A 26,003-nucleotide genomic window follows, 5' to 3' on the forward strand; every position below is an offset into this window, starting at 1 on the left:
TCAGGCCCTGCCCCTCCCCAGTTCTGTCAGGGGCTTCTCTCAAGCCAAGCCCATTTCCTGAGCTCCAAGAGGGCAGGGAACAAGCTCAGGCCTTTCCTGACCACGGAAGGGCTGGGAAGAGAAAGCTGGGGCTGGTGGGTGGGCAGGCCACCCTTCTGCTCTGCCCTTTTCCCATGCTCCCCCACCAGCTGTCTGATCCCAGGGCCACCTCCAGCATGACCAGTCCCACCCCTGCTTGCCCTCCTCCCTGGGGACTCACCTGCCCCGAACGCCCCCAGGAGTCCAGCCCCTGGAAAGGAGGAGAGAGGTGAGGAGCTGCCCATAGCTGGGAGCCCAGGGGCCCGGCCAGCTTAACCTTCTGTCTTCCCAGAGTCACAGAGCCCTGGATCCAAACCCTGCTGCCCCTAGCTACTCTGTGTATGAGGGGAGCAAGTCACTTCACCTCTCAGAGACTCAGTATCCCCACCTACAGAACGGCCAGCACATCCCCGACCTTCCCGGGACCAGTGGGCTGGTGAGTAGAAAGCACTAGTATGTGCCACCTGCCAGGGCACCCAGCGGGTGTCCCCCCAGCTCCTTCCTGTTCTCCCTGGCCGGCGGCTGGCCTCCAGCTGGTGCTGGGGGGTGTGGGTGGTGCTGGCTCCCAGCTGCCTGGGCCCCCACTGAGAGTTCGGGCAGGCCCAGCCCGCCGAGGCCCCCATGGAGTGGCTGCCAGGCCACCCACCCTCTACTTTGTCAAGGGATTAATTGTTCCCAAGCCTGACACGCGCCGCCTGTGCCCCGTTCCGTCCTGCCTGGGCAGGCCCGGACGTCCCCGCGGCCAGGCTGTGTAGATCTGCTCCGGGATGGGAGTGGGGGGGTACTGTGACCCTTTGTGGCCCAGGGTGCTGAGGCTGAAAGGGGGTGACCTCAGGCCCTTGCCGTCAGAAGGGGATGTCCTGACTTCCCTTTTTGGTCTACTCCTTCACCCCAAGCCTGAAGTTCTTTCAGACGTCTGCACTAAGTCTTGCACTCATTAATGCCTCGCTTTAGCTCCCATCCCCTGTGGACCTCTGTGGGCAGCCATCCCGGTCTCCCCGCTGGTGCTTAATCACCATTGCCCCGGGTCCCCTGCTGCCGGTGGGGTCCACTCATCCCCTTAGCTTTGCGGTCATGACCCCCACGAAACGAAGTCCTTAGTGGGCTTTCCCGGCTAAGCAGAGTCCTACTTCCGCGCCTTCGACTCCTCCCTGCCCTCGGGGACCCTGTGAGGACAGCTCGCCCCTCCAGGAAGACTGGGATGCAGCTTTTGGCAGGATCAGCAGCGAAGCCCAAAGGCTCCCAGCCTTGCAGACCCCTACAGACCCCAGGAAAGCGCTTGCCCAGGGCTCCTGCTCTCTCGCCTCTCTCCTTCTCGCCTGGCCCGGCCCCGGAGTTTCACAACCCAGACGGGCTTGCAGGAAAGCGGGGATCTTGGTCTTGTAGATTCATTTGCACTTGGATCATCGAACACTGGGATTTCGTAAGAGCCATTGGACATCCAAACTGTCCTGGAGCCTCTGGTTTCAAAGCCGGGGAGACGCGGAGCAGGGGGTGGGGTGGGGGGGGTGCCAAGGTCACATGTGGAGCATCTCACGCCGATGGGGCCATAAATCTGGACCATTTCCTCCACCTGCTCCTTATCCACCAGTGTTTCCCGGAGGGACCCGCCCTCCCCCTTTCCTGGGGGTGTGGTTTTTGGAGCTGACAGTGGACCTCAGTGGCAGATCTGGGCCCCATGGGCAGAAGCCTGGACAGATCTAGCCAGATCTTCTTACTGGAAACCTCCAAGGTCTAGACACAGCTGGAAGGGGCCTGGTCAGGAGGGGAGCTCATCTGGGCCCAGGGTCAGGGTTCGGGCTGGGGTTAAGTCCAGGCCTCGGTCTTGGGTCAGGGTTCAGCCCGGGGTCAGGATAAAGGCTCCAATTGTCATTGAGGTCAGAGATGTCTAGGGTCTTGGCCTAGAGGCTGGAGAAACTTGGTTTGGGATCAGGGGACCATCCAGGTGGAGTCTGGAGCCCACCATCTGAGTCTGAGCACCAGAGTGACATTCATAGGCTTGGTGGCCACCAGAACATCGGTCCCTGCCTTCCACCACCACCGCCCCCAGCATCGGGGCTGTTTCTGAGACCCTGTGTCAAGGGGCCGCTCCAGGCAGCTGGGCACACGGGTATTTGCAGGGTAGACACCAGACCTTCCTCACCCAGGGAAGACATCAAGCTGACTCCAGCCTACGGTTCTTGGAGGTCCTGGGGCTTGGCCCCAGCCTGCTTATAGCTGTTGCTCACCACCTCCCTCCCTCCTCCGGCCTGTTGCCCCCCTCCCTGGGTTCATAACTCTGTGGGCCCTGCCCTCCCCTGCCCCTGGGGCCTCAGGTCTTACCTGGCTTGGGCGGTTTGCCTCCAGGTCCCAGAGCTGCAGAGGGAAGAGGTGGGCGTGAATGAGGAGCCCTAGGCCACGATTTTTCTACTATTTATCTCCCTGGGGCAGTGGGGGGGGGGGCGTGTCTCACTCCCCAGGTCCTAGAAGGGCTGATGGGGATGGTCCTCCCCTTTGGACAGGGAGCCACTGGGAGCCCAGTGTCTGGATGTGTGGGTGGGAAGCCTAGCTCCAGCCCTGATTTATGGTTTCTACTCTCCCAGCTTCAGTTTCTCAGCCCCAGAAGGGAAAACGATACCCACTCAGCATGCCTTGCAGGGGTGTTGTGGAGGATCAAAAGCCACGGGAGGGCACCTGGGTGGCTCAGTTGGTTAAGCGACTGCCTTCGGCTCAGGTCATGATCCCAGAGTCCCCGGATCGAGTCCCGCATCGGGCTCCCTGCTCGGCAGGGAGTCTGCTTCTCCCTCTGACCCTCCCCCCTCTCATGTGCTCTCTCTCTCTCTCTCACTCTCTCAAATAAAAAAATAAAATTAAAAAAAAAAAAAAGCCACGGGAAAGGAGGCAGGGGAGGGACTTGGGAGGCCAGCGGGTTCCAGCAAGTCTCTCCCAACTGGACGCCCTGTCTGTAAACTGAGGGATGCCTAGGCCTTCTGGGGGTTCTGAGGCCTGGGGACCTGGGTGGACCAGAGTGACAGCCAGACCCCATCTGTGAGGGACCAAGTTTGGTTTCTGAGCTCACCTCCTCCTCCCAGACCTCCGAGACCAGCACCTGTGTTAGAGAGAGAGAGAGAGAGAGAGAGAGAGAGACAGAACCATCAATGTCTCTGCCAGAAAGCTGCCCATGGACCCACGGTCAAGTCCCTCACTGCCTAGCTGCATGACCTTCGGTGAACCTTAAACTCTGTGAGCCTCATTTTCCCCATTGGGCCAACAGGTCAGTGCCACTTTGTGTCTGGGAGTGTGTCGGCAGCTGCCCTTCATTTCATATCGGGCCTGAACCCTCAAATGCTTTTTTCTTTCTTTTTTCTTACTAGATCATCGGGTTATTATAAAAGGATATAACTCAGGAATGGCCAGAGGGAAGAGGCATGGGGGTGGGGGTGGGGGCAAGGTTTGGAAAAAGGGGCAGGGCTTCCACGCCCTCCCCGGGCGCCTCTTCCTGCACATTCAGGTGTCCACCTCTCTGGAAACGCCTTTCCAATACTTTCTAAGTATTGAAAGTGCTACATTTGATTTTTCAATCTGCTTTAAAGCATGATGCTTTTTTTTTTTTATTAAAAGAAAACGTGCCCTCCCCCCATGCCAGAGCTGCAACATTCTGCCCTTTATCTTTCGGGGGTGTTCCCAGTCTCTAGCTGCACGTGGTCGTTGCTTTTACATTGTTAGCACCCGGAAAAGCACTCTGCTGTCCGGTTGGGCAGGTAGCGCACTCCTCTTTTTTAGTAGCTGTGTATTATGTCAGAGTCGACTCAATCACACCCTCCAGTCAGGTAGGCTTTTTGTTTTATGTCTTTGCAAATAACCCCCCAATAAACTTTGTTCAGGATCTCTCTTTTTCTCTACGTTTCAATTATTTTCTTTGAATGGATTCCCAAGAGTGGGGTTCATGGTTTGAGAGGCAGGGGGGCATGATGGCACCCACTTCTGTACAGCCTAGCAAACAAACGTTGTCTTTCATCTTTCAGAAAATGCACGCTCTGGGTACTTGTAAAAGTGTCACGCAAACTGCCTTCAAGTAGGAGTGGCTCGCGGGTCGGCTGTGGGAGGCGCGCCAATGTTCTTCCAGTCTGCGTTGTCACGGGGTGCATCTCTTACGAACTGATCACGCTCTGCCTTACCTGGGTGTGTGGAAGTTTCGTGTACGTTACCTGGGTAATAGACGCCTCCGGGAACTCCACCAGGAACAGCCCCCGGGACCCCTGGAAGTAAGTAAGTAGAGTCCTCCATCAGCCAGAACTAATAAAAGGGTGGTGACCATAATAATGGCGCTATGAGGTTGGAAGGGCAGAGATGACTATCTTCGTTTTAACAGACGTGAAATCGGGCTCAGAGAGGTTAAGACGGGTGCCCAGGGACACACAGCTGGAAAGAGATGGAGTCTGGATTCAAACCCAGGCCACCCCTCTGAGCAGGATGGTTGGCACGGTGTTCCCTGCTCCTCTCCCCATGGAGAGGGCCCGGCGTGGGGCTGCGGCCGGGTCCCTTCCCCTGGGCAGCCAATGCTACCCAGCCCTGGGCAGCATGAGCAGGGGCTGGAGTTGTGGGCGGGCCGGCAGGCTGGGCTGTGACTGCGAGCAGTAAGGGAGTGTGACCGTTGCCAGCACTAAGCCAGCCATCCCCACACTGATACGATGGTGTGAGGTCAGCGTCCTCAGCCGCCGGGCAGCCACGGTTGGGTGGGGTTCTGGCCGTCTGACACAGGGCTGTCTTAGGAGGTGCCGGGGCCCAGAGGGGGACACCATGAATGAGCAAAGTGAATAGTTTCCTAAGGAAAAGCTAATTCACTGGCCAGGCCAGGGGCTGTCTGCCCGGCCAAGATCACAAGTTCATTCCCCATGGACCCGCGAAGCTCTCCCTGGGAAACGCCGTGCTGCCGGGCCCCACACCAGGCCTGCGCGTGGTCATGGCAACAGACGATCCCGGGGCGACCCAGGCCCTGACTCCGCCTCCACGGAGCAGCCCCAGCCTTGATGAGTGGCCTTGCCAGGGCTCTGGCCAGGGCCCCGGGACCACCCCACTGACAGGGGAGCGGGTGGGGTTGGGGGACAGGGTCGGGCAGCTCTGCGGTGTGTCTGGAGGCCTCACGGCAGATGTCTGGCCACTGTGGCCCCGTCAGCCTCAGCAACAGCCCAGCAGGGTGGGGAATGCCAAGCTGTCACAGCCACCCCGTGCCAAAGCCCCGGCGCCACAGCTCCCCAGGGCCTGCAGCCCCCCCACCCAGGGCCTGTCATCCAGACCTAGAGTTTGCAAGCAATCGGGTCAGAACCTCGGGGACGCAGAGTGGTGGCCCCAGGAGGTTGGGGCTTGGGCCCTGTCATCGGCTGCCAAGCACGCACACAGCCTGCCTTGGGTTTTTGATGCCTCCCTTGGCCCCGGCTTCCAGCTCTGAGCACTGTCTCTTCTGTGCCTTTCCCCGTTGTAGTCTGGGTTTTTCTCTGCTTCGGCTCTTATGCTCCTCCCCTTTCTTTCCCTCCCGACAGTACCCTCTCCCCACCTCTCTGCTCTCTGGCTTCGGGGCAGGCTGCTCAGGACAGACCGGTCTGGCCTCTAATCCTGGCCGTGCCACTTCTTAGCATCTGCATGACCTTGGGCAAGTCACTTAGCCCCTCTGAGCCCCAGTTTCCTTGTAAGCAATGTGGGACTGATAACCTCTGCCTTGCAAGGCTGTTGCAAACTGTCAAAAGGTCCTGCCCTGACTCTAGCATCCAGTGATTGCTCAAAAAAAAAAAAAAAAAAAAAAGAGGTGACTCCATCTACACTTTGCTGCGCAGTGCGTAGCCTAGGGCCAGGTACCCAGTGGACAGTCAATAAACCACAGGGGAATGAAGTTGAAAGGAGACAAGGATGTTGCCTGTGGGTCTGGGTCCAAACTGTTCCATCCCCAACCAGCCTGAGGGGCTCCCCACCTCGGGCACAGCTGAACCCCTACTTCCTGTCGAGGTTCTGCTCCCCTGCACCTCATCTGGGGTTCTGCCTGCTCTCTCCCCAGCACCTGCCCATCTCTCTGCAGCCCTCCTGGCCTGCCCCGGCTGTCCTCACACCCACCCCATGATTCAGATCCCAACAGCGATTGCCAAACTCCGTGCCTGAGCCATGAGGGCCTGGGGAGCTAGAGATTTTGATCCCCGTTTTGCACTGAGCGAAGGGAGAAGGATCGGGGGTGCGAAGGATCCTGGCCCTGCCTCCTCTCGCCAAGTGCAGGAGAGGTGAGAACAGATTAAGACAGTAGTCGGTCAAGGGCCTTCAGAAAGGCAGATTTCACGCTCCAGCGGGTCGTCTTCCTCCTCACCTCCTTGGCCGGAGCCGTGCCTTCCTGCCAGGAGAGCCTCTCTGCTACCCAAGCCCTGCCCTTCCTCCAAGACTGAGCTCAAATTCTCCCTCTCCTGCCTTCTCTGAGCCTGTGGTTCTCACTGCTCAGCTGGTCCAAAGGAGTTGGCTGGGAGCATGCTTGTCTTGTTTTATGTGGGTTTGGCTTGTTTTGCGGGCTAGCCCAGGGTGGAACTTGTCTCTTGCCTCTTAGAATCCTGATCCCAGACTCTCAGAGATCATAACAGTCTTCTGGCGTGGGCAGAAACTCCTTCCGCAAACATCCCCCTGTGCTCTGGCTTGCATGCCTCCGGTGACGGGAAAGTCACCCCCTCCCGATGCTGTCAGCTCTACCTCTTTCTGCTGGGATAGAATCTGCCCTCCTATCTCCCCAGTTCCGCCTCACAGAGCCCCAGAGCCCCAGGCTCATCTCTCAACCACACACGGCCTCTCAGGCATTGCCCTTTCTTTCAAGGTCTAACTCAAATGTCGCTTCTGCTATGAAGCCTTCCTGGATTTCCCGGGACCCTTCCGGGCCCTCCCCCCCGCCCCAGCCGGGGCCCCCAGTCCAATCTGCTTCCTCCGTCACTCCTGCGTGCTCCACCCAGCAGACAAAACATGGCGTGAGTAGCAAGACGGAAAGTTAAACCTTAAAAATGTGCACTAATTATAAGAGTCAATCGGTCCAAGTAAACACATTCTGAATAAGAAGATGAATCGTTTCAGGAATTCACATTCCCACAGTCCCCTTATTTGATGTGACTTTGGCAGATGTTACACGGCGGGAGCCTCCCCCTGGGCCTAGGAGATAAGTAGGGCAGAGATGTTTCTCCTCATTTGATGGCCAGTGAGACGGGGCGCCTGGCCCAGGACCCACAGCGGACCCCAGTCACACGCAGGGCCTTCTGCCTGGGCCCTGGGCTTCAGGTTCAAAGACATGGAGAAGGCTGTTGGGGAACGAACATTGGGCCAGCAGGCCTTGGCAAGGGGCTTTGCCAAGCCCCAGTCCAGGGGGTTGGCAGGGGAGCAGATAAGACCTCACGAAGCTGTTTATTGTTTGCCTGGAGAAAGGCTGCCAAGGGCTTTTCAAAAACAATCTGTCCTCTAGTGGGTGACTCTGTCCCCTCCCTCCCCTGGGCACGTCTGCCCTCCTGCCTCGGCCTCAGCAAAAGCAGAGAGCAGGATTAGCCCTTCAGCCACAGGTCCTCCGCCCTGGAGGCTCATCGGAGTGACCCAGGCGGCATTTACAAAACCTCCACAATCCAGTTCCCTCCTCAGACCAAAGAAAGCAGGAATTCTTGGGTGGGACCCTGGTATCAGAGCCGTTTCAAGTTCCCGGGTTAACTCCAATATGCAGCCAGGGTTGACAATCCCTGTTCCAAATCATCCTTAGTTCCGGAATCAGGAAAAGAACAGGCTGATAATATTTCTGGGGCACGGGGGACGGAATTCTACCCGATTTAATTGTTTTTTGTCTCTCTTTTTAAATGGCATGGGGGTTTGGGGCGGCTGGTCCTGAAAGCTACTTTGGACCCATCCTAAATGGGTTTAGACAACCCTTTCCATCACAGTCTTCCTAGGAAGCCCCCTCCACTGGCAATATAGTTCTTTGGAGCTGGGGAACCCATGGGGGTGATGTCCTCTTGGTGGAGGGCGGGGTGGGGGGGCAGAAGCTGGGCTCCCCAGAAGAGCTGGGGGGGGTGGCTCTGTGTGTGTAGGCATACGACCCCTCCCATTCCCCCCCCCCCGACCTCTCTCGGAGGCTCTGGGCAAAAACCCAAACAGATGTCATGGATTCACACAGCCCTTACTAGGACCCAGTTGCTCTACCACCTGGGACCGAGCTGAGATTTATGTTTGCAAAAGAAGAACAAGGGCAGTTGAGGGCTCGCAGTGTCACTGAGAGCACAAGGAGAGGGTATCTTCTGCTCGAGGGTGTGCCCACTCTGGAGGACTCATCCTTGGGTGTGCTCCTCCCCAGAGGTAGCCTGGTACCCAGCCCCCCACCCCTCATCCTTTGGCAGAGAACTGGCTGGCTGGTGCTTACCCACCCTGAGGCTGCCTTAGCCTGTCTCAGCCTCCATTTCCCTATTTGCAAAAGAGGATAATGTTCTCAACTCTTAGGGTTTTTGAGGGGGTTAATTGCCATGCTCCGGGTAGAAGCGCTGTCTGGGGAGGCAGGTGCTCAGGGGCCACTCCTGGGGGAGCGGGGAGGAGGTTCAGGAGGGCCCAGAGCTGCTGCTCTGCGGGGGTGTGTGTGCTGGGGTGGCCCGTCCTGGGGGGTTTGTCTCGCTCCCCCTGCTGGGCCCCACCTGATGGTGCACCAGTCCCCCTGCCCCTCCTCCAGGTCCAGGAGCTGACCTCCGTTCAGGAACCCTCAGCTCCCAGCAGCCCTGCCCAGCTAGTCAGTCACATGGAAACCGTTACTGCTGCCCAGCCCCGTACTCCAGCCCTCCGGCCTGGCCCTGCTCCCACCCGGTCCCCCCCCCACACTGGCCCCCACTGAAGGTCTGGTTCTTACGGCAAGGGGGATACCCCCAGAAAGCTGACCCCCACCCAGGCTACCCCACCAGATGGCTCAAGTATCTGCACTCCTCTCTTCCCATAGCCAGGGGCACCTTTGGGGGGCCCCGGGGAGGCCACTCCCAGGGGCCCTTGAGGTACGTAGCAGCCCCACGGGGGTCACCCTTATGGCCTGTGGCAGAGGACATGCCCAATGGTCCAGGACTGCCCCGAAGTCCACTTTAGCCTCTGGCCCTGGCCACCATCTCTCTGCCAGGAAATTTTACCTTCCCCAGGTTCCTGATCCTCATTTGTGTTCCGTACGGCACACACACGCACACACGCCGCGCACACACAGTGACAATCCACACCCGGAGCGCATATTTCCCACGTGTACATGCCTGTCAGGTGGCAGACTTTTGCACATGCCCACAGCATTTTCACCTACCTTAAAACTCCCCACCCCAACACACACACACACACACACACCTGCTCAGGGATGAGCCTGTGAACAGACATTCCCCCTCTACTGTTTGACGACACGTTTGGGCATACACACATGCCCACCTGTGCAATAGCATGCAACACACTCATTCAGGTGCGCACGCACACACACACACACACACACACACTCACATGCTCGGATGCCCCAGTCCTTCTCACCACGGACAGACCACAGCAGCGGCTTTCCAACCCACAACCCCGTAAGCCACTTAACCCTGACCTTCCTCAGAGGGGTGTCCTGACTTCCCTGGGGGCCAAGGAACCTGTTGAGGTCACACAGCTCACCGCGGCGGAGCTGGCCTCCAGCCCAGGTCCCCTGCCCCCAGGGCACGTGTGCATACCCATCGGGTCCACAGGTGTGCAAACTGCTAGTGCCCAACGACTCAGTGGGACCCCACCAGCCCGTCCCCAGCGTGCTCGGGAGCCCCCCGCTGGGACAGCACCCGGGACAGAGCAGGGGTCCTCAGCCCTGTCGGGGGTGGCAGAACCTGGACCAGGTCGGGACCATCTTGAGTCTCGGGGGGGCTGTGTGACAGGTTCCTCCTCAGCACGGTCTGGCTCCCGGGAGGGGCAGTTCCAAGGATCCAGTGGCTGAGGGGCTCCCGCCTGGGACCCCCCGGAGCACGGCCGGGTGAAGGGCGCCCTCTGGCCTGTCAGTCCAGCCACCTGGCTGGGAGGCCCTCAGGCTGCGGGCATCCCCGGGAACAGGGTGAGGCCTACCTCCAGGCTGCGAGGGGTGGGCGATACACAGCAGGAGCAGAAGGACTCCGGGCCGCCGGGCTGCAGATCCCAGACCCGCCATCTCGGGGAGAAATGCCCCAGCCGGCTCTCTGCGCCTCGTTTTATCCCCAAAGCGTAATTGCTGCCTCGGCGCGCGGAGAGGGAAGGAGGGAGGGAGAGAGGGCGGGCGGGAGGGCGGGAGAGGGGGGAGGCCTGGGGGAGGGGGCCGCGGGGAGGGGGGCAATTACGAAAGGCCCGGCTCACAAGCCTCCCAGGCTGGGTCTGACTGGACGGGACTGTGGGTTTTTTTCCTTAAAACACACTCACATGTGCTCGCGCGCGCGCGCACACACACACACACACACACACACACACACACATACACACACACAGTCCCCCCCATCTCTCTCCCGCTTTCCCTCTGTAGCTGTTCTCTCACTGCTGGCCCTGTTCCCGCCAGAAAGTGCGAGGGGGGCCTCTGCCAGGACAGCCCTCGGGAGAGGAAGCAGGAGGGAGGGCCCTGCAGCCCGGCCAAAAATCTGGCCCCAGCCAAGGCCCGAGTGGCCAGGCCCCCGCCCCTCTGGCTGGGCCCCGGGCCCAGCGTGGGGACACCAGCCAGCTGTCCCGCGCCTCTGCCCCCACCCCGGCCCTCCAGACCCCCCCAACACCCCCAGGTCTGGCCAGAGAAGGTCCCTGCCCGAAGCTGGGGAGGTGGGGTGCTGGGCAGGTCTGAGGTCCAGGGCCTGGGGCCAACGTCTGCAGAGGTTGAGGAGCTGTGAGCAGAGTGGCCTGGAAGGTGAGATCATGTTGGCGCTGCCCCGTGGGGCATCTGGGGAAAAGAAGGGGGACCCTGACACACTGGAGGGCTCCATTCTTTATGGGCTAAGGTCGTAGTCTCCTGCCTGATGCTGGGGGGGGAGTGTTGGGCAGGTCTGCAATCCGTATCTGCAAAGGCCAAGGGGCTGCACCAGGGGAATCACCTGGGAATTAAGACCGTGTTGGTGTTGTCCCCTGGGGCATCTGGGGGACATGTGGGAGACCCTGACACACCACGGGGATTCCATTTGTCATGGATCAAGGTCACAGTCCCACACACAGGCCTGGTGAAGTTCAGGCAGGATCCCCAGGTACTGTATGGGGGACCGAGGGGTTGGGGACCTCACCTGGACTGAGAGGTGGCCCAGCACCCCTTTATCACCCAGCCCCCATCTGTCTCAATGCTGAGCACTGCTAGCACCCAGACCAGACTCGGGGGAGTCCCCAGACTGCTAATTCTCTCCCAGCCCTAGAACACCCAAGGCGCTGACATTCCTCTGGTGGCCAGGAGGGGGCGGCCCTGTGCTGAAACAGCTGGGACCAGCATTTCCAGGACTCCGGTGGTCCCAGACTGCCTGAAACAGGATGAGGACCCCGGCGGATTTTTCTGGGGTCGGGTAGGGTAAGAGAGGGTCATGCCTCCCCAGCCCCTGAAAGTGGGGGAAAAAATTCAGGAGCCAGAGGATCGGGGAGGGAAATGGATACTTGCCTTCATCAGAGTCTCTGAGGGGGAAAAAGTTGAGGCCACAAGTTCTCTGAGCTTTTCCCTGCCCCCAGATGGAGAATGAGGGGGAGCCACAACCACAGTTCTGAGCAAGGGAGCTAAGGGACCCCTCCCTCCAGCCAGGAGCCCCGCGGCTGTCTCGAGTTCAACAGCCAGGCCATGCACTGGACTCAGGTGAGCCTAGCATTAAATTCTAACTCTAGTGCTTTCTACTGGGGTAAGCTCTTTATAGAGCTTCAGTTTCATCTCACGTCCGGTGGCGATAAATATCCCTGCCTAGGAGGGTGATTGCAGAGATAAATAAAATGTGGCCATATATTTCTGTACCATGCCTGCCTGATCCAAAATGCTCCATTCTCATTTGGTGTTAGTACTAGTATTCACGCTACTATTTCTACCACTCATCCTGCAAGGACCACTCCTGTATTTAGCGTAAGTCTAAGTTTGACCCTCTGCAGGGCCACCTTGGGACCTCGGGTCATCCCTGCCTCTCCCTCTGGTCTCGGGCAGTGGCCACTCCAGGAATTTGGAAGAGGGGTGGGCACACGAAGAGAACAGGCTGGAGGCTGATTGCCCAGTAAACGTAAGCTCTTGCTTCCAGGGTGTGTTATCTGGGGGGACTTTGGGGTAGCTGATAGAAGTTATGCGCCCAAACTGGTCTTTGTTGGTGGGGGTAGGGGCTGCTCAGGGTTGGGGTCTGGAGGTTCAGTGCTTAGGGTGAGCCTGCCTGTGGGGAGGGGAGGCTGGGGGGTGCATCTCTGTGCCTGCCCCCTCCTGGGAAGGGGGAATGGAGGGGCTGCTGGGGAGGAGCTGGGCCCCACTCCTCTTGGGGCAGTGACGTAGGCAGGAACTGGCTTTCAGACTTGCAAACCGCAGTCTGCTCAGAGTCTTTATTAATTCCAGGACCGGGAAGGAGGCTAGAGCCAGAAGGAGAGTTCTTGCTGCCCAGGGATCCAGGAGAGGTGCAGACGGGGGCTTGCAGAGAGAGACTCGGGGCTGCTGGGCGAGACCTCTCCCTGCACGGCCAGGGCCCTGTGCTCCACCCCCACCTGGGACCCCCATTCTTCTTAGCACCCTGTGCTTGATGCAGCAGCTCCAATAACTTGCATCCAAGACTCTGTACACCGCAAAAGAGACTTCGGTCCTGAACCCACCCACTGAACTGAGTCTTCAAGTGCAATTTAGCCCAGTGCATTCAATACGTAATGTTAAGGACCGGGGGTTACAGTTATTAGCCAACATTCGTTCATTCATTCCCTCAGACATTCCAGAAACCCAGCAGTCCTCAACTGCTCTATGCCCATCTCCCCGCATAGCTGTGTAGGTTAAATCAGGTCGTGAAGGTAGAACCGCCCACGGAAGGCTGCATGATGCATCGTGGGCTGGGTGAACCTGGCTTCCCAATTATCACCGACAAGCCTCCCCCGCCCACTCGCTGCCAGGCATCCAGGTGAGTCACTGACAGGCCATCTCCGTCTTCCAACTCCTCTAGGTGCACCTGTTTAGAAAGGACAGAGCCGTCAGCCCCGCAGGACTCTGAGCATCTTACTGCTTTGCCTGGAAACCCTCAATTGTCTTCCAGATAAAGTCCGGACTTCTGAGTATGGCCTTCAAGGCCCTCTATGACCCAGTTCAATGGCTCTGACACTCTCCTTCCTTTTGGCTGGCCTCCCTTCTGGCTGGTGGAGCTGCTCCCTAGCTCCCAGACTTGTCCTGGAGGGCTGGACATTGGCAAGGCTCCCTAGTCTCAGCTTCTGTCCCTGCAGGTCTGTGCCCTCAGCATCCCTGCCTCCAGCCCCTCTGAGGGGCGTTGGTGAGAGCCTTTGTGGCTGGGCTTGGCGCTTCATCTTAGGCCCCTCTGGCCGGGCCATCACTGAGGGTACTTTGAAGATGGACCCATTTCTGTCTCCCATGTCGTCCAAGAGTGTTGGATAATAGCACAGTTGTGCCCTCTGGGAGCTGGGGGGCAGAAGCTGCTGATGTGAACCGATCCCCGGAAGTCTGGGTGTGGTTTCTGTTTCCCCCCTGTCTACACATGGTCCTTTTGTCTGTCCGGTACTGGATGTGGCTGTCTGCGTGGGACCTGGAACCAGAGAGAGAGAAAGAGAGAGACAAGCATTTGCGTTAGGGCTGGCCTGGGAAGAGCTTGGTGTCCATCGGACCTGGGACCCATGCTGTGCTCCCTCCCAGCGCATGGGGCCGTCTGCTTTCAGCCATCTCCACCTCCGTGTGAGTAAGGGTCCTTTCAGCCAGTCCTGTAGGAAATAAAGTCAAGGTTACACTGTTAGGGAGAGCATGAATTTTTCAGATGGACCCAGCTGAGGTTTGGGAAGAAACGGAATGTCGGTCGGGAGCGTGGGTCCAAGTGTAGACACTTCTGGAGGGTATCAGCAGCAGGGCCAAGTGAAGGACCCCTTCCCCCGACCCGACCCACCCTCGCTCATCGGAGAGACCCAGCTGCAGACATGAAGGCCAGAACCTGCCACTCTTCTGATTTTAAATTTTCCAATAGCCTCACAAAATAAAGAAAATGTAAGTAAAATTAATTCTGATCATATGCTCTATTTAACTGACTATACCTAAAATATCATCTGAACGTGTAATTGATATAAAAGTTATGGAGATGTTCTACATTTCTTTTATTGTACCAAGTCTTAAAATTGGCATGGGCAACAAATATCATATGACCCAGCAATACCACCTCTGGATATTGATCTGAAGGAAACAAGAATGCTACTTTGAAAAGACATCTGGGGGCGCCTGGGTGGCTCAGTCATTAAGTGTCTGCCTTCGGCTCAGGTCATGATCCCAGGGTCCTGGGATCGAGCCCCACATCGGGCTCCCCGCTCAGCGGGAAGCCTGCTTCTCCCTCTCCCACTCCGCCTGCTTGAGTTCCCTCTCTCGCTGTGTCTCTGTCAAATAAAGTGCACCCCGTGTTCTTTGCAGCATTATTTACAATTGCTATGACAGAGAAGCAACCTATGTAGCCATCAAGGAGGAACAGACAAAGAAAATGTTATATATATATATAAACACACACACACACACAATGGAATGTTATTCAGCCATAAAAAAGAAAGGAATTCCTGCTATTTGCAATGACACGGATGGACCTTGAGGCCGTTATGCTTAGTGAGATAAGTCAGACAGAGAAAGACAAATACTGTATGACCTCACTTACATGTGAAATCTAAATAAATAAATAAACCCAAGCTCACAGATACAGGGGACAGAGGTGGGGTGAAATGGGGGAAGGGGGTCAAAAGGTACAAACTTCCAGTTCTAAGATAAATGAGCCCCGGTGACGTCACGTACGGCTCGGTCACCCCAGTTAACAATGCCATAGGGTCTATTTAGAAGTTGCTAAGAGAGCAGATCTTAAAAGTTCTCATCACCACAGAAAAGGTTGTCACTGTAGCCGGTGATGGATCGTTAATCCCACTTACTGTGGTGACGACAATATGTACAAATATGAAGTTATCATCTTGTGCCCCTGAAACTAAAACAATGTTATATGTCAATTACACTAAAACAAACGAACTAACGAACAAACAAAACTGGTGTGTATCATCTTGTGCCCCTGAAACTAAAACAATGTTATATGTCAATTACACTAAAACAAACTGGCGTGGAAGTTACATTTAAAGCACATCTCAATTTAGACTGGTTGCATTTCGAGAGCTCAGTAGCCACGTGGGGTGGACAGCGCAGGTGAAGATCATGAGAGGACTGGTGAGGATGAGCCTGAGGGTGGCTCCCACTATTAAGATTATAGGAAGGACAGGGCACGAGGGTGAGGGAGAGGGGCAGGGAAGAAGGGACGTCCTTGAGGGTCGGCGGGGGAAGGCCTGGGGCACAACCAGGACAGGCAGCCCCAAGGGAGAGGCCCTGCCTCATGCTGGTGACCCAACCAGAGCAGGTGACGGCCCGCGCAGGGGGAGCTTGGGGGGGGGGAAGGGTGGGGGCATATTGGGCAGCACCCAGAGCCAACACTTTGGCTGGAAAATGAGAAAGGCCTTCTGTGGCTCGTCCCTGCCCAGGGGCCGCTGGGGACCTCTCTGAGCATGGGCCAGGAGAGGAAAGGAGCCTGCCAACGGGACAGATGTCAGACTTCGCTGGAGGTAAAGGGTCTGTAGTTAAAAGCCGATTGATGGGAAGCTGCGGGTCTGGGCCTGAGGGAGGAACAGGCGGTACTCAGAGGCGGTTTTGGGGAGCTGGGAAGGTGGCTGGATTCCAGCGCAGGGTGTTTCTGCATCTCCCAGGCTGGGGTGCTAGGAGGAGGCTGGGGGTGCAGAGGGGGCCGGCTGTCATCATGAGCTTGGGCGGATCACCTAGTAATACCCAATAATGGTGACATCAACGGTAATTAACCCCCAGAAAAATGGAGACGGGGTCTCCATGAGCCTTTAAGATTGCAAACCCGCATCTGTAAGCATCAGGTAGACAGCCCATTCTCCAATGCAGGATGGGGTCCGTGACACTGTTTAGGCGACCGAAGCGGATGACTGGGGCTGGAGGGAGAGAAGGGGGAGGCCCAGGGGAAGCCCCCTTCTCACAAGCACCACCCCGTCCTCCAGGCCGAAGTTCTCGAGCTCCTCATCTCCGATCCAGCAACCTCTGCGCAACGCCTCGCCTCTGCCCAGGCCTGGGTGTTTGTGTGTCTGAGTCATTTGTCAGTCTGGGTCCTTGGCCGGTGCGAGCCAGGGGGTGGGTGTCCCGGACAGGCCGTGCTGTTCTGCTCCATGCTGTTCCCACATCGCCTCCTGAGCTGTCTGCTGCCGTCTGGGGGTGGGGGGAACATTGCTAGCCGGGCAGACTCTGCACGCCCCCCTCTCCCCAGGGACCCAGGACGGATGAATCCAGAACACGCCTTTCATTTGTTTGACACTTGACAGTTTACAAAGCACATCTCCATTTGCGATTGGGGATATTATTATCCCAAGGATAAACACAGGGGTCAGGAGCCCTGTCTACAAACTCGGACTGCCAGAAAGAGCACTCTTTGGATCTCCTGTGGATCTATGTACTTGTAACTTGGAGCCCCTGTCATGTGGGCGGGCGGCAGTAAATTCCAACCCAGTCACTGGCTCTCTCTGTCCCCACCCTCCGTCCCTAACCAAAACCCAGGTGGCCCCTGGCCTCGCCGGCCTTATTGGAGCCTCTGTGCCTTTGTGTACCCCGGGACTGTGATGGGGCTGGGGCGCCCGGGGCCGGGGCCATCTCTGGGGATGCTTGCCCAGCGGTAATCTGCTCCTGGACCCACGGGGAACTCTCCCATCCCCGGGGCAGGGAAATCTTCCCTCCAGACCTCCTGCCCCTCTAGTATACTCACTCAAACTTACTTTGGCTTGCAGCCTGGTGAGCTGTGAGGGGCAGGATACGGGATGGACTCGCATAGGTATTCATGGCTCCCTAAACTATCCTGCTACCCAGGTGAGCAAACTGAGTCTTTTGGGGGTGCGCAAGCTCACCCACCAGCATTTCGGCCCAGAGCGGAGGCCTCTGGGGCGTTTCACCCTCCCAGCCACCCCACTCTCTGATAGGGTGATGGCCCTAGGTGTGGGGTACACTCCCCAAAGCAAGGCCCTCTCTTCCCGGGGCTGGGCACCCCAGTAGTTTGCCATGCTGGCTCCGGGAGCTGGTGGGCAGAGCTACCCACACTCCTTTTGCCCAGTCCATACTCCCTCTGCCTGGCTCTCGACAGTGCTCCCTCCTGCACACCCTTATCGGCTCACCTCCCCCAGCCCATCGTGCCCAGGAGCCCTTCCAAGAGCCTGAGCTGGGAACACCGCTGGGCGGGGAGCTGTCTTCCTCCTGGGTTTTGCCGGTCTCCATCCCTACACCACGTTTGGCCACTCCCTGCCTTGGGCAGACCTCCTCCACCCATGCCCGGAACCCTCAGCGGGCCTGACCCCTGTGGCGCCAGGCAGGTCCCACAGGGCGGGCAGGGCAGCTGACAGGATGCAGGGTGGGAGGCGAGCGAGGCCGGGCCAGGGGCTCCCGCTGGGCCTGGGTTATCTACTAGCCTCGTTCCTTCTGGTCTCCACATTCCTGAGCTGCCGGCTTTGGCTCGGCATTGGCCTTGGGAGCACGGACTGACAGGACACCAGCACCTGCGATCCTGGGAAAGGGGATGTAATCAGGAGGGCTTCCTGGAGGAGATGAGGCCAGACTTGAACGCATTCCCTTCTCTCAAAGGGAGATGCGTTCCGGGCGGTGGATGCAAAAGCGGGAAGGCTGAAGGCCCTGGCCTTTGCCCTTCGGCCACCCACAGACTGCCTGCTTGCCCGCCGGCCTGCCGGGGAGCTTCCGGAAACACAACCCCAGCTGTCCCGCCCTGTGTGAAGCCCGCCAGTAACTGACCCTGGGAGGAGGCTGGCCCTTCCTACTCAGCCTTCACGCTCTCCCAGCACTTTTCCAATTGCAGGCTGTGACCCATCGGTGGGTGTGAAATTGATTTCGTGGGGTCAGGAACAGCATTTGAAAATGGAGGGAAGAGGATGGAATAGAATGGTTGCAAATGTCATACTCGCGCACTGGAGTGTGATGAGTTCTTGTCAACCCTAGCTGCGCCGTAGAACCCATGGGCGTTTCTAAATCTCACTGCCCGGGCCATATCCCAGACCAGAGGCCCCGGTGTAGGGCCCAGGGGTGGGGGTCTTCCCAGGAGCTTCTGATGCCAGCAGAGCTTGAGAAACCCTGAACCAGACGGGCCATCTTTGCTAGTGACTCTCCCACTGGGGGCTCCAGCTGTCGGGCCAAAGGTTCTCAGAGTTTAATGAGCATGGAAAACATTGGTTCTCAAAGTGTGGTCCCTGGACCAGCAGCATCAGCCCCAGAGGAGAACAGACCTGTTAGCAATGCAGATTTCCAGGCCCCGCCCCAAATCGGCTGACTCTGACACTGGGGTTGGGACCTGCGATTGGTGTTATAATGAGCCTGCCAAGCGTAAGAACCACTGACCTGACCTTGACCATCAGGCCCCTCTGTGCGAAGGTCACCTGTATCTTCCAACCACAGTTTCTGCTTCTGGAAAGGTTTCCAGAGGATGTACTAGTCAGCTCAGGCGGCCACAGCAAAGGACCCCGGACCGGGGGGGCTCAGACAATAGCAAGTTATTGTCTTGTTGTTCTGGAGGCTGGCAGTCTGAGGTGAATGCCTTCGGTGTCATCCTTGCGATCCGATCAGCCTTGTGTCTTAAATGGTTGGTTTCTCCCGAGGCCCCTCTCCTTGGCTGGCAGACGGGACGGCCGCCTTCTCCCTGCGTCCTTTCGTGGTCACCCTTCTGTGTATGTCTGCATCCTAATCACCACTTCTGATAAGGGCACCGGTTCACCTTAATGACTTCGTTTTGACCTAATTGCCTCTGTAAAGACCCTAGTCTCCTTCTTTCCAGGCCCCAAGTGCAGCGAGGGGATATTCTGGAACTAAGCCCTCTGGACGCTCTGACCGCCACGATGCTCATTGCACCCTCTCCTGAAAGCAGACCCTCTGGTTCTGATTCTTGCCTGGGCTGGAGGGGTGGGTTTGAGGAGGTGTGTGCCCTTCTTGAAACAGTATTCGAGATGCCCTATAAGAGACAGAATACCCCTCACCTGCTCTGACTTCTCTGAAGGACCTTTCCCAGTCACATTGTGCCACCAGATGGGCTGAGTATCCAGGAGGGGTATATGATTGTTTTCGTTCACTTCTTTAAAAATCTTCTTTGGGGGCGCCTGGGCGGTTCAGTCCGTTAAGCGTCTGCCTTTCGGCTCAGGTCATGATCCCAGGGTCCTGGGATCGAGCCCACGCGTCGGGCCCCCTGCTCAGTGGGGAGTCGGCTTCTCCCTCTGCCTCTGCTTCACAACGTCCCCCCTGCCCCCACCCCCCAGCGCTCATGCTCTCTCTCTCTCTATCTCAAATAAATAAATAAAATCTTTTAAAAAAAATTCTTTGATTCAGGCTGAGCTGCCCACTCTTCTCCCATCAGCCCAGACTAGTGAGACCTCTGGCCCCCCAGAACTGTGTGAGAGCTCATGATATAGAAAAAAGGCATCTGAGAGTGTTCACGGGAGGCCCGGCAGGGGGGGTCAGGCAGAAGAAGTGCCGGGGGGGCCAGCCCAGGAAGGCTTCCCAGAGGAGGTGACATATGGCTTCGGATTCTATACTGAGCTCTTGCCACCGGACCCTAACTGGTTTAATCTCCAGACAGATGGCAGACGTGCTGTTATTCCCTAGTATTAACCGTATTTTTTAAATTCTGTATTTTTGACGCCTTGCTATCTTGGCGTCTTGTTGACCCTGGAGAGACCACCCCTCCCAGGGCTAGCTAATTCCTACGGATAGCAAACAACTTCTCTGGGGCATGCTTTTCATGAACAAACTAACCAATCCAGAGCCCGCACCTCAACCACCAGCTTGACGGGGCTCTCCTGCTCCAGGCCGTTATCCACCTGCCCTAATCACCACATGGCCAGGCATCAGACAATTAGGGGCGGTTTCTACACCCAAAGGCCCACTTGAGTTATTCAAAGTAGCCAATCCTGAGCCTGCTCATCCAGCCTCACCTGCACATCCAGCCTCACCCGCTCCTTCCCACGGCAACCACAGCAAAGCCTCCTGGCCCCCGTTCCTTCCCCACGGCCTCCTGACTAGCCCTGATGCTTCCCCGTGTGTGGCCCTGCACGGCGTGCCCCTTTCTCCTGGGATCTGGGAGAACAACCTTTTCAATGGGGTCGTCTCCTGATCTGTGGGACTCACCATACCTGACCTATATTTCGGACCATCCTCCTCGCATTTTCGAAAGAGCAGACTGAGGCCCAGAGAGGTTAAGTAACTTGCCCCAGGTCCTACAGCTAGTCGTGGCAGACGGGATTTGAACCTCGTCCCAAGCCCAGCATCTCTCTGCAGTCCCTGTCCTCAGACGGAGCGAAGCCCGGGAGGGAGCGGGGAGGAAGGGTGGTGTTTGAGAGGGGCCCAGCGCACCTGTCCTGGAGTTGGCCCTTTGCACTGGGGGCTCCCCCACCCCCTGCCCAGTCCGTGCTTTCTCCAGGTTGGCCCATCGCGTTTCATCTCTGGATTCTTGAGGGAGGTGGGGAGAGAGGTGGGGGTGAAACACCAGCTCCTGGGGAAGAGGGGGCTGACCTGCCTTAAAGCCCGGCCCCACTCCCTCTGGATGTCTAGAATTTCTTTCACAGCCAGGAACTCCTTGGGGGATGGGGCCATGTCCGGACCCTACCGCGTCCCCAGCACCCATCTTGACCGGACCCAGAATAACATACCTGGATGAGGGCAAATAAATGCATGGATGTCTCCTGCACTCTGTCCCTTTCTCTCTCTCTCTCTCGTTTTGTGTCTCTCCGTGTGCTTATCTGTTTCTCCTGCCAGTCTCTGAGTGTTCCTGCCTGTGTCTTTCTCTGCCTCCGGGGGCTTCACTTCTGTGGGGCCTGAGACTTTTAAGTCCCCGGGTTTGCATTAAGTAGTTTAGCCTATGCAGAGAGCCCGACGCGGGGCTCGTCCCCAGGACCCCAGGATCATGAGCCGAGCCGATGGCAGACCCTCAACCGAATGAGCCACCCAGGCATCCCCCCACAAGAGCATTTCCAAGTGAGAACAGCACATGCGAAGTGCACAAAGCTTAGGTGGGCAGCTTGAGGATTTTTACCTGTCTATATACTGTACCACCACCCCCCACATCTACATCTAGAACATTTCCAGCCCAGCAGGGACTCTGTGCCCTTTCCAGGTGGTACCCGCTGGAGATCACCGCTCAGCTAATGTCTACCACCACAGATTAACTTCGCCTGTTCTTGGACTTTGCAGTGGGTCGAGTGGTGTCCCCCAAAAGATATGTTCACATCCTAATCCCTGGTGCCTGCGAATGTGACCTTATTTGGAAATACAGTCTTTGCAGATATAATCAAATTAGGATGAGATCATACTGGATTAGTGTGGGTCCTAAATACAGTGACTGGTGCTTTTAGGAGGCCCTCTGAAGACATAGGGACATAGAGACACAGGGAGGAAGACAGACATGTAAAGACAGAGGCAGAGATTAGAGTGAATCACTTATGAGCCAAGGAATGCCAACGATGGCCATTGACCGCCAGAAGCTAGGAAGCGGCGAGGAAGTGTTCTTCCTTGGAGCATTCAGGAGAGTTGTAAGCCTTCTACCACCTTGATTTTGGACTTCTGGCCCCAGCACTGTGAGAGAATACATTTCTGTTGTTCTAAGACACCCCATTTGTGGTGACTTGTTACAGCAGCCCCAGGAAACTCATACAAACTTTGTATGAATGGAACTCCACAGCCTGTGCTTTGGTGTCTGATTTCCTTTTCTCACATCATGTCTTGTGAGATTTATCCATGTTCCTGTGTGTAACAACAGTGCACTCTTTTTCATTGCTGGCTGGTAGTGTTCCATCTTATGAATATACCACGATTTATTTACCCATTCTCATGTTCATGTACAGTTGGGTCGTTTCCTTTTTTTTCTTCTTTTTTGCTATTATGAATAATGTTGCCAGAGACATTCCTGCCTTTTGTGGATGTATGTCCTCATTTCTCATGGGTATAGACGTAGGAGTGTAAGTGCTGAGTTTTATGGTAATTATATGGATAATTTTTTGAGGAACTTCCAGACAGCTAAACAGTGGTTGTACGGGGGAGCCTGGCTGCCTCAGTTGGAGGAGCGTGTGACTCTTGATCTCAGGGCTGTGAGTTCGAGCCTCACGTAAAGACCTCCAGTTGGTCTTTATCCTGCCAACACTTAGAATTGTCAAGTCGTTAAATTTTAGCCATCTTGTTGGGTACATAAGGGTATCTCATTGTGATTTTTAGCTTTCATTTCCCTGATGAGTAATGATCGTGAACACTTTTCATTTGCCCCTTGGGCATTTGAACATCCTTGTTTGTGAAGTGCCTGTTCAATCTTGTCCGTTTTTGAAAATCGGGTTGTTTATTATTTTCCCATTGAGTTGTAGACATTCTTTATATATGCTGTTACGATTCCGTCATTGGTTATATGTATCAGAAAGACCTTCTCCCACTCTGTGGCTTGCCTTTCTTTTAATGTGGTCTTTTGGTGAATGGACGTTCTTGACTTTTGATGAAGTCAAATTTATCAGTCTTTTCTCTAGGGGTTAGTGCTTTTTCTGTCCTGTTGGGGAAATCTTTGCCTACCCGAAGTTTATGAAGTTATTCTCCTAGGGTTTTTTTTTTTTTTTTAGAAGCTTTATAGTTTTACTTGTAACTTTTAACGTTGACCCAAGAGCATTTTAAATCTCAGAGGACCAGGCTTCAGCCTGCCCGCACGCCCCCCTCCCCAAGCCTGGTGGCCCCAGCGTCTGGGAAAACGCCCTCCCTCCTGGGTCACCAGCTGCCCTGCCTCTTTCCCTGGCCCCAGCTCTTCCTCCAGGCCCTGGAATCAATAAAAGCTCTGAGCTGCCTGTGGTTCTTGGAATCAGCGCTTGTTCCAACCTCCGTCAGGATTCAGGCAGCGAGTGGGGTCCCCCATCCCCTCTCCATATGCACCGCTTTTCCCATCGGGTGTGGGACAAGCTCACCCGTTCACACAGCTCCAAGGGCCCCCAGACTGAGTCTCCAGGGAGGCTTCTTACCTGATATTTCCTCACCCTCCCTAAACCCACCCCACCATCTGGAAACTTCACTGGTTCATCATAGAGTCAAAGCTAGAGGAGCTTGTCCCCCCTCAGGATGGCAAATAGGTTCCATCACCAACCACGACGACTGCCTGGTGGCGGTGGCCCGGAAGGGTGTTAAGTAGGATCCCGATTTAGCTAGTGAGAACCATATAGTGGCTTGGTAACATATGCCTCGGGGCAGGCACGGGGTTTGTGCCTTTAATATCTCTGATCTAGTCTGAGGCCCCATTAGGATTAATCCAAAGGAGAGTTTCAAGGACGCACTCGAGGGCACTCAGGGATTAATTAGGAGGTCGGGTTTGGAAGCGCTGGCATGATCCGCTCAGCAGAGGGGTGCCTACTCTTCCGTCAGCAAATACTGATAGAACACGTGCTATATTCCAGACCCCCTGTGCTGGGCATGGAGAGCATAATGGTGGGTAAGACCTACTCTGGCGTGGACCTAGTTCCACGTGCTTTTCTCGATGCCAATATTCGATACAGAAAACGAGCCCGTCGGGGGCTTCACGTGATGGCCGTGTGCTCACCGCCTCCTCCCTCCAACCCCGGTCCTTGCGGTGGGATCACAGCATGTCTCAAGAATGGAACTTGGTGGCTAACTGCTCCCCCGCCCCCGCTTGAACTATGTCTCTGCAGGTGACTTTCAGGAAGGAGATCCACAAGCAAGGCCTGTGAGCCAAAGGGTGTGAAAACCCTTTAAACAGACCAGGGGGGCTCTGGGGTGTCTAAAATAGTCCTTGGGGACTGCTTGGGCACTGTTCCAAGGCGAGCCCCCTGGTCCTGCTCTGCTGCACCGCCTCAGGGTTCTCCACCCTTCTCCAGCTGTGACATACACGTGTAGACACACACACACACACACGCACGCACGCACGCACACACGGGGATGTGAACACAGACAGGCACAGTCTCTCTCTCTCTCTCTCTCTTCCCCACCCATGGGGTAGTCAAAAGCCTGGGCTTACTGATTTCAGGTTCAAGTCCCCACTGTCCCACTTTGAGCTGTTTGCCCCTGGGTGAGCTGCCCACCCCGAGCCTCAGCTTCCCCACCGATCAGAGGGGGTTGGTGAGGAGCCAAGGAGCACGCTCGGAGCAGCTCCCCCCTGCCCCCCGCCCGCGGCCCCGCTCAGGTCACTGGCTCAGGGCTAGTGCAAGAAACGGGGGCCCCTGGGGCTCCGCAGGACATTCATCTCTGTGCCCCCTGCCCAGAGCTCGGCACTGAGCCGGGGATGTGGTGGAGACTCAGTCAAGGCCTGTCACAGGAGGGAGGGCCAGGACTTTGTTCTCAATCTTCTGGTGGTTTTCCTTCTGGGAAAGCCTTAATCTGTTTCAGAGGCATAAAGGGGCATAAATTCCATCTGTTTCTGGACCAGCTAAGCTGGGAGAAGGCTGCTGGGGCCTCCGCTGGACGCGAGGGGCCCCGGGAAGCGAGCCCCAACCTGCTGTATGGCCGCTGACCAGAACCCAGCCGGGTCTCCGTTGCCCTCCTGGGCCCCATGTTCTGTGCTTCCATCATGTCCGCCGCCCTGGCTGGGCCCTGGCCAAGCCCTCACTCGCTGGTGAGGGCCAAGCCAGGGCCGTGCCAGGCTCAGCGAGGCCCTTGGCCAAGAACAGCAGAGCCGTCCTCAGGAAAGCTGGGGATTAAGCCACAGGCCAGCAGGGACTCAGGTATCCCCCTCCTGCCCCAGCCCAGGGCTGTGGTGTCAAGGGACCGGCGCGAGCCACCCACCCGGGGACGTGGGGACACAGCACTGCCTGGGCCAGCTTGCTCGAGGACAACCTTCAGGAAGAAGCCGAGGCCATGTGCCTCCTGCCTCCTGTCTCCAATAGTCCTAGGTCCCCCGGGGCCTGGAGCGCTCTCTCCCCCCCAGCCCGGGGCCAGACTGGACCCTGGGTGACAACCGCCTAGCTCCTGTCCCTGAGGCCAGGCTGTGCCCTGCCCCAGACTTGGGATCTCAGCTCCTCTGAGTCTCCTGGGGTGGGGGCCGACCCAAAGGAATGGGGAGGAGGAAGTGGATGGCCCTGAGCAGACAGTCCCTTCTGCTGGGGCCACCTCTGGGCCGAGCCGGGGTAGTGTGGGGTCGACGGCCTGGCCATGCTGTGGACTGTGGGGCAAGGGGCAGAGACTCCAGCACCTTTCGTGGGCTGGGGAGGTACCCACCTTGCTTGGGCATGAGTCCAAGTGCTCAGGCTCTCCTCCTCGCCTGGGCTTCTGTGAATTTTACTCCCATCTAGAGTGCGTTTCTCCATTTCCTGTCCTGTCCAGATCTAACTCATCCTTCAGGACTTGCTTGCCTCTGGGGGCCTTCTGTGACCTTGGGCTGGGTTGAGGTCTCCCTCCTGTGCCCCATGGCCCTACTGGTGTGACATCGATCACCTGGACGGCCACCATCTGCAGACATCTGTGTCTCCCTTAGACAGGAGCCCCTTCGAGGCCACCCCTCCTGCCTCCACTCCCCAGCCTCCTTCTCTTGACCTTAATGCTCTCATTGCCCTCTGGGCTCTGCCTGGCCCTGGCTGGGCCCCACCAGAGCAGGTGGCCGCCCGACCTGGCCTGGTCCTCTGTCTGGGCCTCCTCTAGGCCCCTCCCTGTGGGCTCAGGAGGGTGGGGGTGTCTGCAGGGACGCTGACTCAGATGTTATTTTGGGCTCCCCTTGGGCCCGGCAAGCTCTGGG

General features: G+C 57.0%; 1 protein-coding gene across 1 annotated transcript in view; it reads right to left on the reverse strand.

Annotated features, from left to right (window-relative positions):
• ELN (elastin) overlaps positions 1 to 10,231 on the reverse strand; it is a 30,044-nt gene extending 19,813 nt beyond the window's left edge. Inside the window, exons 1-3 of the mRNA XM_028110015.2 lie at positions 10,150 to 10,231; positions 4,266 to 4,316; positions 2,401 to 2,433 (exon numbers count right to left, since the gene is read on the reverse strand). Coding sequence (XP_027965816.2) covers positions 2,401 to 2,433; positions 4,266 to 4,316; positions 10,150 to 10,231 — 166 coding nt within the window. The remainder of the gene's footprint in view (positions 1 to 2,400; positions 2,434 to 4,265; positions 4,317 to 10,149) is intronic.
• Positions 10,232 to 26,003: the final 15,772 nt, after the last annotated feature.

This window comes from Eumetopias jubatus, unplaced genomic scaffold, assembly GCF_037043125.1.
Source record: "Eumetopias jubatus isolate StellerSeaLion01/CBP00866 unplaced genomic scaffold, mEumJub1_p1.0 scaffold_12, whole genome shotgun sequence".
Lineage (NCBI taxonomy): Eukaryota > Metazoa > Chordata > Mammalia > Carnivora > Otariidae > Eumetopias > Eumetopias jubatus.